The 12,807-nt window shown below is 36.2% G+C and overlaps 1 protein-coding gene across 2 annotated transcripts in view; it reads left to right on the top strand.

The window, feature by feature from the left end:
• LOC129720826 (uncharacterized) overlaps positions 1 to 12,807 on the top strand; it is a 58,986-nt gene that overhangs the window by 15,817 nt on the left and 30,362 nt on the right. For both annotated transcript variants that reach the window (XM_055672636.1, XM_055672634.1), the window contains one exon: positions 11,319 to 11,626. In XM_055672636.1, the coding sequence (XP_055528611.1) occupies positions 11,319 to 11,626 (308 nt within the window). The remainder of the gene's footprint in view (positions 1 to 11,318; positions 11,627 to 12,807) is intronic.

Below are 12,807 nucleotides of genomic sequence, written 5' to 3'. Positions count from 1 at the left end.
ATTTCAATGGTTTTAACACCAAAAGATTCAGTAACTTTTCTACATTCAACAGCGGTGTCCAGAAAGAGTTCTCTCTTTTTTGAAAGTCCGGTTTTCCGGAAACTGAGGAATTTCATGAACATTTGAACAAAATCTAACAATTGTGCAATTCCACGAAAAAACGGCCGACAATTTCATCGATTATTTTTGATTCGGCTGGAACTTCGATAGACGGTGATACGGAAAAAGATGCCATTTTACGCCATTTTTTTTGAAACACGACTTAATTTTGAGAAGCCATTGAAAAATTTTATGTAATGAAGGTATTGATGATTACAAAAAAGGTGAAAGATAAATAAAAAAAATAATTATCTCAAAAAGCTCATTTTTTAAAAATCTTATTTCTATGAAAACTACGAAAGATTAGTTAAACATTGATGACTGTCCCATCATGAAAAATTTGAAAGTACGAAGTATACATATATTTTTGGATTGCCAAATTATTATCTATAACTTTGCCATAGACACTGTGCCAATCGAACAAACTTTTTTGGCTGTAAAAATATTTTTAAGCACTATGTTCGGACAGAAACTCCTGCCTCAGCTGGGGATCACTGTCAATTGTGAGTGACCAGCTGAGGCCCACGCGACGCTGGATTGCGCCCGCTTTTAAGCTATGTCCTGGCTCGACAATGCTGCCGTCCGAGAGGCAGCCTATAAAAGCGCTCTCCACAGCACTGCCAGGGCCCTTTCAGTAAGTCGATAAGCGTACGGCGGCAGCGCTTTCACGTTACCCGTTTGTAAATAGAAAGTTAAAATAAATGTACAGTAGCTAAGTGAAGATTTGCGTTAGTGTCGTCGGGTGAAAGAAAACTCTTCCCTGGGCCGTAATTGCCCATCGTGATGCCAAAGGGCGAAAAGTAGGCACAACGTAAGGCCGTGCGCGATCACACCATAATGATTTCCATGAAATAACCTAAATGGCCTAAAACCACAGAGTATAGATATTTTCGAAACCGGGGTGTTGCCCAGAGACCGAAAACTGACTCCAGACACCATGTTGGATTCCAAAATGGTGACTACCGGTTTCTGGGCAACAATCAAAAGTGGCCGAGTACCACCCAATATTGGTACTTCCAGAAATGATGTCCAGAGACTAGAAAACAACCCTGAAAACACAATGAAACAATTAAAAAAAATGAATTCCAAATTTAGTTCAAAATGATTGAAAATCGTCTTGGAAGGCTGTAGAAAGTTACTCTGGAGAAACGAATAAATCAAACTACAGACCCTGATTGATTTTGGCACGGGCACTATTCGAATTTGACACATGTGCCGGGAACAGAAGGTTTTGTTTCATTATATTTTGTACTTTTGTCGTCTTTCCACTAACCATTTTAAGCTCAACACTTTTTATTTACCCACCTCAAGAAAGGTATTATTAAGGTATACCTATGCCGATGCGGATGTCGGAAACAATCAACCTGTTCAAATATTTATGAAATTTCTCTGTTTTCGGAACATCGGATTTCCGGGAATGAGAGAATTCTTGGGCACCACTGACGCTAATGTAAAAGTAGATAAGTTACTGAATCTTTTGGTGTCATCGAAATTAAATGAAAATCACAACAGATATAAGAATTTTAATATGTGGGTAATCGGATCGTGCACAAAACAGTTAAAGTGAAAGGTTTCGTATCTGAAGAATTCTCATAACACGATTTTCACTCAAGAATCCCAGTCCCATATACAGGGCATTCTGGAGGATTCCTTATTGCGGACGCTTTACGATTCCAATGTGAGGAATCCTAGGGAATCTATGCGAAACCTATGGGTGCGACGAAAGTATATATGAGTTTATTCTAATCGGGACGTCGTCGAATAGTCTCTCTCGTTAGAGTAAGTTATTCAAATTTGTAACTCTGTTCGCATATCCAAAGAAGTTTCGTTCGCATTCTAATAGGTCGAAACAACTTCGGCTTGATGCTAGAAGGACGCAAGGTCCATGTACAGTCGCAGTGTTCAGTTTACTTTAGTGGTATACTGGTATATATATTTGATTTCTGGTCTTATTGAATCATATCATTTGAGGTTGAGATCAAAGAAACCTAAAAAGGGAAATCTTGTTTGGCTGAAATATAATAAATTTTACATTGAGCGTCTTAGTAGAATAGAATTAGATATTGAGAATAGGCAATAATGTTTCCATTTAACTCTACTAGTACTACAAAAAATCGAATACCGCTGAAATCGTCCGCAGATACATATTTCGGTTATTACTCATAAACATCATCAGTGCTTATGTGGACTGCTGAAAAAGAATCTTTTGAAGAGAGAAATTTTCATGTATTAACCATCATTTACACGATTGTTTGGTCAAAAATAATTCCAGACATAGGTTTTGTATACACTGGGGTCTTTTTTTCACGGGTTATTTTTATGCGGTTTTTTTAACGCAACTTTACGCGATTTTTTGAATTAACGCGGATTATTTTTACACGGTTTTTTGAAATAACGCGAATTATTTTCACGCGATTTGGCAGATTATTTTTACACGATTCGGAGTACCGTGTAAAAAATACGGTAAATACACGGATATCAAATCTGCGTTGAAAACCGCGGTAATTCGAAATCCCGCGTAAGAAACATGGTTGATTCGAAAATGCGCCTAAAAATACGCGTTCATTCAAAATACCGCGTAAAAGATCTCCTCGTGGTAAACCGCGTAAAAATATTCTGTCCGGATCGCAAAGACGATTCTGTCGCCGAGTCGCCGAGATTCCTATATTTGGATTCTTGAGGTTTTCCATAAGGGATTCGAACAGATTCTGTCCGTATCGCAGAAATGATTCCTCTCACGATTCATTTGGATTCTGTAGGATTCTTGAGAAGGTTTTCCATATGCGATTCGGATAGATTCTGTCCGTATCGCAGAAACCGATTCCGCTCACGATTCGTTTGGATTTTTGAGGATTTCTAAATTATTTCAGTACAATATCACAAAACTACGTATTTTCATAAAAATTCAAACAACAAAACCGTTTTTCAAATTTTAAGCTCTACATTTTTGCGGCAAGGTCTCCTGAATCCATACGCGATGAAATATTTATTTTAGGATGCAAACATTTTGAGAAAAACCAGTTAAAATTCACCAAAGTACGTATTTTCATGGAAACCTGATTTTTTCAGTCTCCCACGGTAGGTTCCAACTTAGTTCTTCAATTTTCAAGCTCTATATTTTTAGAGTAACGTCTTCTGAGTCCAAAGATGGTGAAAGATTTATTCTAGCATGCACAGATTTATAGAACAACGAGTTTGAATTCACTAAAGTACGAGTTCTTATGAAAAATTCATTTTCTCCAAATCTGTGCATGCTAGAAAAAATCTTTCACCATCTATGGATTCGGAAGACGTTACTCTAAAAATATAGAGCTTGAAAATTTAGGAACTAAGTTGAAACCTACCGTGGGAGACTGAGAAAATCAGGTTTCCATGAAAATACATACTTTGGTGAATTTAAATTGGTTTTTCTCAAAATGTTTGCATCCTAAAATAAATATTTCATCGCGTATGGATTCAGGAGACCTTGCCGCAAAAATGTAGAGCTTAAAATTTAAAAAACGGTTTTGTTGTTTGAATTTTTATGAAGATACGTAATTTTGTGATTTTGTACTGAAATAATTAAGAAACTCCAAAATTCACTCTTACATACTATATCTCATCTACCTGACATGATTTGATACATGGAGCAATTGATACGTATGAAAATTCCCAGTGTTTGCTCAATCTGTTTGAAAAATTAGAAAAAAGCACAGACATTTTTGCGTCTCACGAAAACGGGGAGGGGTCCAGAGGGGTGGCACCTTTACCAATACTTAGAGCAACTATTTCCCTGAATAAAATTCCAAATTTTCCCAAATCGGCCGTTCCAGTGCTAAGAACGAGCAAAATTGTAGTCTACATTGCTTGACAAAATAAATATAAAGTGAAAGTGAGCAAGGGTACTATAGAATTCACCTTGAAGGAAGGGTATGTAGTAGAGAGCCTGAGAATAAACCCATGTTAAAGTCCTTTGACAAACAAATGGCCTGATTATACTAAGATTCGAACCCACGACCACTCGCTTATCAAAACGGACTCTGTAACCTTGCGGCTACGAAGCTCCCCTTCTGAACCCCCTTATTTAAAACCTTTTTTTTTTTTGAAGAAGCTTTAATCGTTAAATTTCCGTAGCCTATTATTGTGCACCTTCTCTATTTTTTTTCTGGACCCCCTTATTTTAAACCTTTTTTTTCAAGCTTTAATCGTTAAATCTCCGTGGCCTATTATTGTGCACCTTCTCTAATTTTTTCCATTCTTTATTAAAGTCGTCTGCTCGCTATGTATTTCAACGACTTCATTGTGTCCTCTCCATAGTGATTGTAATTTTTGGCCTGAACCAATCGGTACTGCCTTAACCAGTACCATATCTCCCCACATCGGTTGCCAGTCTTTACTCGTTTTATTGTATATTTCGTTACGTTTCTGTTTCGATACTATTAAATTTTCTTTTGAAGTTTCATGAAGCCGTTTGAAACTGGCTTTCATTTCATTGACAGTCTCCATAAGTCAATTCCATATCTTGTGGTTTGTATATCGGATTTGGATTCCGAGCATTTCTACCCTATATTACCTCAAACGGTGTGAATCCTGTAGATGCGTTTATTGTGGTATTGTATTCGAACATAAAACAGGGAAAAAGCTGATCCCATGAACATGGATCACTTCCAACATAACGTCTAAGATATGTCTTCAGCTCTCTGTTTGATCGTTCAACTAAATTTGCTTGCGGATGATACGCCGAAGTTGCTATCTTCTTTATTTTTAAAATTTTACAAACGTTTTTCAAATAATTGCTCACAAAATTTGTTCCTTGATCTGTAACTACCTCCATTGGTTTACTAAACTTTCATATGAAATTTTCTACAAATGTCTTAGCTACAGTATAGCTTTCTTGGTTTTCTATTGCATCAACTATTAGTTATCTTGTTAGGTCATCTTGAATGACTAGACCATAGTTATTCCCAACGTTGGATACCGGAAGCACAACAATGTCTATATAAATCTTTTGAAAGGGTTCAGACGAAGTTGTTGTAATTTTCATTGGAATTTTTTTCGCCATTCATATCTTATTCTTTTGGCACGATTCACATTGTTTGACGTAATTTTCTACGTCTTTTCTCATATTATCCCTGTCAGAGCCGTACCATGCTCTGGAAGGTGGGACGCGGGGGGCTTGTTAACTTCCTTGCGGCATGACACAACATGTCCTGACACGTCAGGAAAGGGAATAGGTGCCGCTCAAGCCAAACCGTCAGGGAAATAAGTGTTCTGTTCTGGCACTAGCGGATTTAAATGAACTCTTTCATCCTGAAAAGGACGATTTTGGTCCGCAAGTCCGTTCACAGCAAACACTTTTTCGTCAGTGGATTGTATTCAACTGCTACTTCCAGATGTCTCCAGAGAATGTTAAAAAACACTAGCCTTGAATTTAACTCTCCATTTAATAGCTTTCCTCTTGATGTTTACTGACCAAAGAATGAAATAAAACTGAACTGAGGTGCACTACTTTTTTTTTTACTAAATTTCAATATATTTCTTCAGTGTTTTTTGACGGAACAATAGTTTAACAGTGTAAGTGTTTTGCTGTCTAAGCATTTCATCTTTAGTTTTGATCTGAGGTGCAACTGCGTGCACCGCTTTTGTAGCGTCGCGCAAACGCTAATTCTTCGTTCCTTTCTTGCTCTCGTTGGTTCGAGAATAGAAGGCGGAGTTTACGGTTTTTTTAAGAAGGGGATTTGTTAGTAGCTTAGGTATTTATGATAAATATTAGTAAATAATGAGTATGTGTGTCCGATCACAAATGGGGACTTCTCAAAACTGTTAGAAGTTTGTAATTTTAATTGTGAGGACTTGTTTGCTTTCGCAATTAGGACTTATCATTCGTAGGGATTTAAACCTACTTGTCAAAAAAGGGGAAGTAAACTTACAACTAACTTAATTGCTAACTTATTGGCTATAAAGAGAGCTTATCGTAGCAATTGAGAATTGCAACGGTTTTTGGCGAAATTGTAATGATTTTTTTTTTGACAACTTGACCAGATGGGTACAGCATAAAGCATTGCTGGTCTAAATATTTGTTTGCAAATCAAAAGTTTGTGCTTTAAAACAAAGTTTAGAATTCCTGTTAATGAGAGGATATAAACATCTCGTAAATTTGATGCACTTGGCTTGTATACTCTCAATGCGCCCTTTGAAAATAAGTTTTTTATTGTAAATTAGTCCCAAGTACTTAACCTGGTCAGACCAACTTAAAATAACCCCATTCATCTTGACAACGTGATTATTGTTTGGCTTAAGGAAAGAAGCAATCTGCAATTCTGCAATCGACTGCATATGACACGAAGACTTTTTCTTTTTACGGAAATGCTTGTGTCATCGCAGAACAATGACTTTGTGCATTCTGGAGGCAAATCAGGAAGATCTGAAGTGAATATGTTGTACAGGACTGGACCCAAGACTGAACCTTGAGGCACACCTGCTCTGACAGAAAATCTATCAGATTTTGAATTCTGATAGACAACCTGCAGAGTTCGATCAGTAAGATAATTTTTTAAAATTTTGATTAGGGAAATTGAAAAGTTAAAAGTTCGCAATTTCGCAATCAAACCTTTATGCCAAACACTGTCGAATGCCTTTTCTATGTCTGAAAGAGCAGCTCCAGTGGAATCCTACAGATTTGTTAGCTCGTATCATATTAGTAACTTTGAGCAATTGATAAGTAGTGGAATGACCATGGCAAAAATTGAATTTTCGTTGATGTGTGACAGCATTCTATTAAGAATCATTCTCTCAAACAGTTTACTTATTGAAGAAAGCAAACTGATTGGTCGATAACTTGAAACTACAGCTGGATTCTTATCCGGTTTTAAAATTTGAGTAGTTTTTGCATTTTTCTATAATTTGGGAAAATATGTAATTTTGAAGCAGCAATTGAAAATTTGTTCTAAAAATTCCATTGTGCTCTCAGGGAGAAGTTTTACTAATATGTTAAAGATTCCATCGTCACCAGGTGCTTTCATATATTTAAAAATTTTAATAATTGATTTAATCTCATTCAAGTTAGTTTCAATTATTTCTGCAGGTAAAAAATTCTGGGAAGAAATTAAATCAAATTGACGTGTGACTTCATTTTCAATTGGACTCACAAAATTCAAATTTGAATTATGAACACTCTCGAACTGCTGAGCAAGTCTTTGAGCCTTTTGTTCATTGGATACAAGAAAACGTTCTCCATCTTTTAAAACTGGAATTGGCTTTGAAGGTTTCTTAAGAATTTTCGACAGCTTCCAAAAGGCTTTTGAATATGGTTTAAATTTTTTCTACTTTAGTCTCAAAATTTTGATTTCTCAGAAGAGTGAACCTATGTTTAATCTCTTTCTGTAATTCTTTATAAATAATTTCAAAAACAGAGTCAAGAGAACGTTGATATTGACGTCTGCGGACATCTTTCAAACGAATTAGAAGTTGAAGATTTTCGTCAATTATTGGTGCATCAAATTTCATTTGAGCCTTTGGAACAATATTCACTTCGTTTTGAAAATCAAGCTCATTACTGAAATTTCTCTCAATATGAGTTTTGTATCTTTCTCAATTAGTCTTGTTATAATTAAAAACAAAGCTCATAGGGTTTAAAGCTGATTCATGTGATATAGAAAAGGTTATTGTAAGATCGTCAGCATGTGTGATCAATTCACTACATACATGACTTTGATCTGTTAGTACCAAATCGATTGTTGATGGATTTCTTACAGAATAGAAACATGTACACAAAATAGAATAGTATCCTGAAGAACAATCATTGAATAAAATTTTGCCATTGGAATTACTTTGAGAATTGTTCCATTATCGATGTTTAGCGTTAAAATCGCCGATTATGAAAATAATTAGAAAGATTTGTGGTGAGTTTTGTAAATCACTTTTAAAATAATATTTGTGCTCGCGTATACATTGGAATGGCAAATCTGGTGCGGCAATAAATAAATTTCAGTTTGAATTTCAATTTCCAAAATTTGAATAACTTTCGTCTCAACATGGGGAAGAGCACGATGTTTGAGTCGGCGATGAATAACAATTGCAACTCCACCGCTGGAACCCTGTATATTATCATATCTATGAACCACGTAATTGGGATCATATTTTAATTTGTTGTTAGGTTTCAAACATGTTTCAGTAATAATTACAATATGCACATTATTTACTGTTAAAAAATTAAAAAGCTCATTCTCATTGGCCCTCAATGAGCGAGCATTCCAATTTGAAATTTTGATTGTTTTATTTAAAATCATTGCTAAATTTTAAATTAGAAACAATTTGAATTGTAAAATTTGTTCGTATTTGAATAGCTTCAAACATGGATTTTGCCTGCAACATGGCGTTCATAAGATCGAACATTCCCTGTTGCAGAAAAGAAAGTTTACCTGCCGTAATGGGCCCCAAGCAGACATAAGGAAAAATATTTTCGGTAGCGATTAATGCTGGGGTGTTAGGTGTATTTTTATTTTCTACCGTGTTTTGCTTACCTCCCATATTAACGGTAATTTTCGAACTACCAACATTAGGTGGAATAATGTTCGAACTACCTGTTACCTGTGCATACGATTAACGGGTATGCAAAGGAGTAGAAAAATTGGCTGGTACAGCGGGGCTTGGAGAATTATGTTTTGAAGTTTGTTTTGATTGGGAAATTGAATTTTGTTTACCTTGTCTTGCCTTAACAATGGCACTGGGACAGGGCATTCGTAAAAAATTGACATATGGTTGCCGTTACAGTTGGCGCACCGAAATTTTTTACTCTCTTTCACAGGACATGTGTCCTTTTTGTGAGAAGAGTCACCACAAATAAAGCATTTTTGGTCCATGTTACAGAATTTTGAACCATGGCCATAACGTGGGCAAATACGGCATTGGGTGATATGCTTTACACCTCCGCCAAACTTCCTAAAAAATTTCCACATTACACGCACATTATATAAAGCATGTGCTTTTTCAAAAAAATTTAAGTTGTTTACCTCACTGCGGTTAAAATGTATTAAATTGTTCACAAGGGAAACTCCCGTTTTCTGACTGTTTTCACCTCGTGATTTTTGTTTCATGAGAACTACTTGGGTAGGGGCTATGCCAAGTAATTCTGTCAAAAGAATTTTGATCTCATCAACGGTTTGATCGTTGCTGAGACCTTTCAAGACAACCTTGAACGGCTTGGCGTTCTTGGTGTCGTAGGTAAAAAATTTGTACATTGCTTCTTGCTCAGGAAAAATATAAAACATGTTATCACTGCAGACACTCGAATTGTCCGAGAGAGAATGCCCTCTCTTTCTTCTCGTAGTGATGCGCGGTTTCTCTTTTTGCCCTGTCATTTCAGGTTATACGAAAAAAGTTAAAACAAATGTTAAATTCAAAAGTAGGTAGTCTTGAGGAAGACTGATGGGAAATAACTTTCAGATAGTCTTTGAAAGACACACTGACAAAACACAAACTTTGGAGCTATAGGCAGTCGGAGACCAGTCCACAAGCAACCGAAAACACTTCTGATCTGTAGGACAGTTCAAGACGCACTGTGGCGGAGTTTACGATGCTTATTCAGCCGCTGCCGCTGCGTCATTGCCCACATCTCCAAGACCAGTGGATGGGACTGCCACTTCCTGACGTTTTTGTCCATGTTCGCCAGGTAATTTTCACAGTTTGAGCGATCGCACTGACCTGCTTGATGCTGCGTGGGAAGTTTCGTCAATGCATCTAAAAGTAAACCCATGAAAATTCGGCAATTTTTGTGTATTTTTTTTATGAAAACGGGCTTCTGGTAAGGCTTCACTTACAGTAGATAAAGTCTCACTTTTTTTTAAGAAATGAATAGAATATAACCTCTCACTCAACGATATTTATTAAAAACGTACATTTGCGCGGCAATCTAGGTACCAAACATAGGAAACATTGCATTATTTTGGTTTTGTCCGATAATTCCGTGTGGGTAAGTATCCACAATAATATTTTCCGAGCGGGTACTACTATCTATACCATCCACATTAACCGCCGGCTCTGATTCTTTCTGTCTGTTTTATCCTCTCAGGGGAATAAAAGTTCCTCGCAGGGAACAAAATGAACTCTTCACTGGGTGAATGAAATGTATACCTTCTCATGGGCTACGTTTCCTCACAGGGAAATTATCGATATCCTCTCAAGGGAATAAAAGTTCCTCACCGGGAGAACGAACCGTATACCCTCTCATAGGATACGTTTCCTCCCAGGGAATTCTTTCCGGCGTTTCAATCCATCCTTCCGTTAAATATCTTGATTTGCTACTTTTTGGGCGATTCAATAAACCGTCTTCCATCTTCAAGATTTATCATACGACTGACTTTATTTTTGCTTTTTCTCTGTCTAGCACTTGCATTCTTTTTTTCACTCTCCCTCACTGTCTCTAACTATTACTCACACTCTCTTACTCACCCTCGTTCCCTACAATGTCGTTACGAAATTCAACGACATTCGTAACGAGAAATTGGTTACAAACAACCATATTCACAAACAGGCTTTTCTAAAATGCAATCTAAGCTATACATTGAATAAACATGTATACAATGGTAGACATTGTTGTAAAATAATCACATTGCCATATCAAATCGGTGTTTTGGTTGCCGAAGATTATTTTGATTTAAAATGTTGAATATTTTCTCAATAGTGTAACTATTTGTACACATCTATAATGGGGTTCAAGTTTCAATGATTTTCGCATTTACTTTTCGTTTCATAGAAATTACTCTGTGAGCATCATAAAATAAAAATTCAAATACTCAAAAAGATGTTTTTGGCCATCGAAAGAAAAATACAAATTTTGCCTCGGTGGCCAATTTGAAAATTAACTTCTGTACGAAAAGCATTGAATTTTGCAAGGGTTACAACAAAAAGTGGAACTTTAACCTTCTTCGTCACGGCAATACGCCCAGAATGACAAGCTTCTAATTATTGGAAGAGAAGCCTCGCATTTTCTGGAGGCCGCATCAAAGCATACTCTTATAGTTCGTCTTGGCATTTTAGGAAAATTCATTTCAATTTCTTTCTCATTGTTCTTTTTCTTCTTTATAATTAAGCTCCATTTTTAGCCCAATAGAAAATTTTAGAGATTTAACTCGATTAAAACACCACGAATAGCTAAAACCAAATTTTTCTTAAGAAATTTTTCGCGCCTTGGCGGTTTATTGACAACAGAGTTGGTAAATTGTAATTTGTATTTTTTTCAGCGGAATCATTCTCTTTTTGGAAATATGTGGTCGTCCATACGTCGTCCAGGTCAATTTTCACGAAAAGGTAATGTCGCTCCGAAAACATCGGCTACATCTGTAGCTGCAACATCTGCAATGCAAGCTGTACTCTCTGGGGCCGATGGCTACAAATCTTCTTACAGTAGCATCACCAACGGGTTTGGTCGAATATCAAGATGTGTAACTGATGATGCAAACGTCTCTGCACCTGATAACATTCCATTGCATCCCCTACTGTTGGATGGTAGTAGCGGAAGACAGACTAGTCGAGTTTTTAATTCAAACGAGTAAGTATTGTGTTATTTTTATTTATTCACTTAATTCAACCTTGACTTTCATCATGATGATTTAATAGGACAGGGAAAAGCGCATGCGAAAAATGAACAAGGATAGAAGGTGTGACTTAGGCTTAGAAATAATTTTCGTCATTTTTTAAGTCTAAGTCACACTCTCTGTTCTTGTTCACTTTTTGCATCTTCGATAAATTACATAAATTGCCCGCTCTATTAAACTTAAAATGTAGTCGCAAGACAAACATAAAATTAGCGTGAGAGGCTTTTAATCGTGTCACCCTAATTTTCAACTGAAAGAATTCAAGGATAGTTTTAAATTTTTTCTGAAACATTGTTTGCCCAAGGAAAATTACAAAGTGCCGTAAAAGGAAATGCAGCCGCTTCAGCAACGAATCAATCTTGCTGAGCGGATTCTTGATACTTTCGAATCGAGAATGAAGTTTTGAGCTGGGTATTGTACGAGTTGTATATTACATATTGTAGGGGAGAGGGGGGTAGTTTCGTACACTTTTTCTACCATGATTTTTAATATTTTTTTGTTATCTTTAAAAAAAAATTGAATTCATCCTGGCTGTTGCTTGGACATCAGAGTATCATATAAGCATGTTAGTAGTGTGCGATGATGCAATTACAATTGATTTATTTGAATTTTTCAAAATTGCTTTTTTGTCTGAATGTGCCCCGTGTGTGGGGTAGTTTCGGACAGTCTTGGGGCACTTTCGGACAGTGTTGAAAAACTTTTATAGACTAATGAAAATTTTGTGTTTTTTAACTATTTCTTCCATATAAACAGAGACTAAGATCAGATGCTTTGCAAACTTCGAATCTCATCCTTTTATTTAAAATTTATTCCATAAAATAAAAATCAAGCAAACTGGCTATGAGGGGAAAAGGATACAAGGACTATGCCATTTTCTCGGCAATATTTTATTGGTTCAAAGTACAATGGCATTCGTGATTGTCAAGCAACAGCAAAATTGGTTCATTTACGCTGCTTTTTGGAACATTATTCGAGTGTTTCAGAACATTGAGAAACAATTTTCCAATCGCCTTGGCATACGGTACGTCAATTCATAATTCATATGGGAACTTTCGATCAAATATTACTCTAGAAATGTTTCTTCCACGTTCGTAAATACTTGTTTATCTGAGTTTTTGGACGAGAAGCTTTCTGA

This window comes from Wyeomyia smithii, chromosome 2 (genome assembly GCF_029784165.1).
Source record: "Wyeomyia smithii strain HCP4-BCI-WySm-NY-G18 chromosome 2, ASM2978416v1, whole genome shotgun sequence".
NCBI lineage: Eukaryota > Metazoa > Arthropoda > Insecta > Diptera > Culicidae > Wyeomyia > Wyeomyia smithii.
Note: the sequence above shows the minus strand (reverse complement) of the source record. Positions and strands in the feature narration are given on the sequence as shown.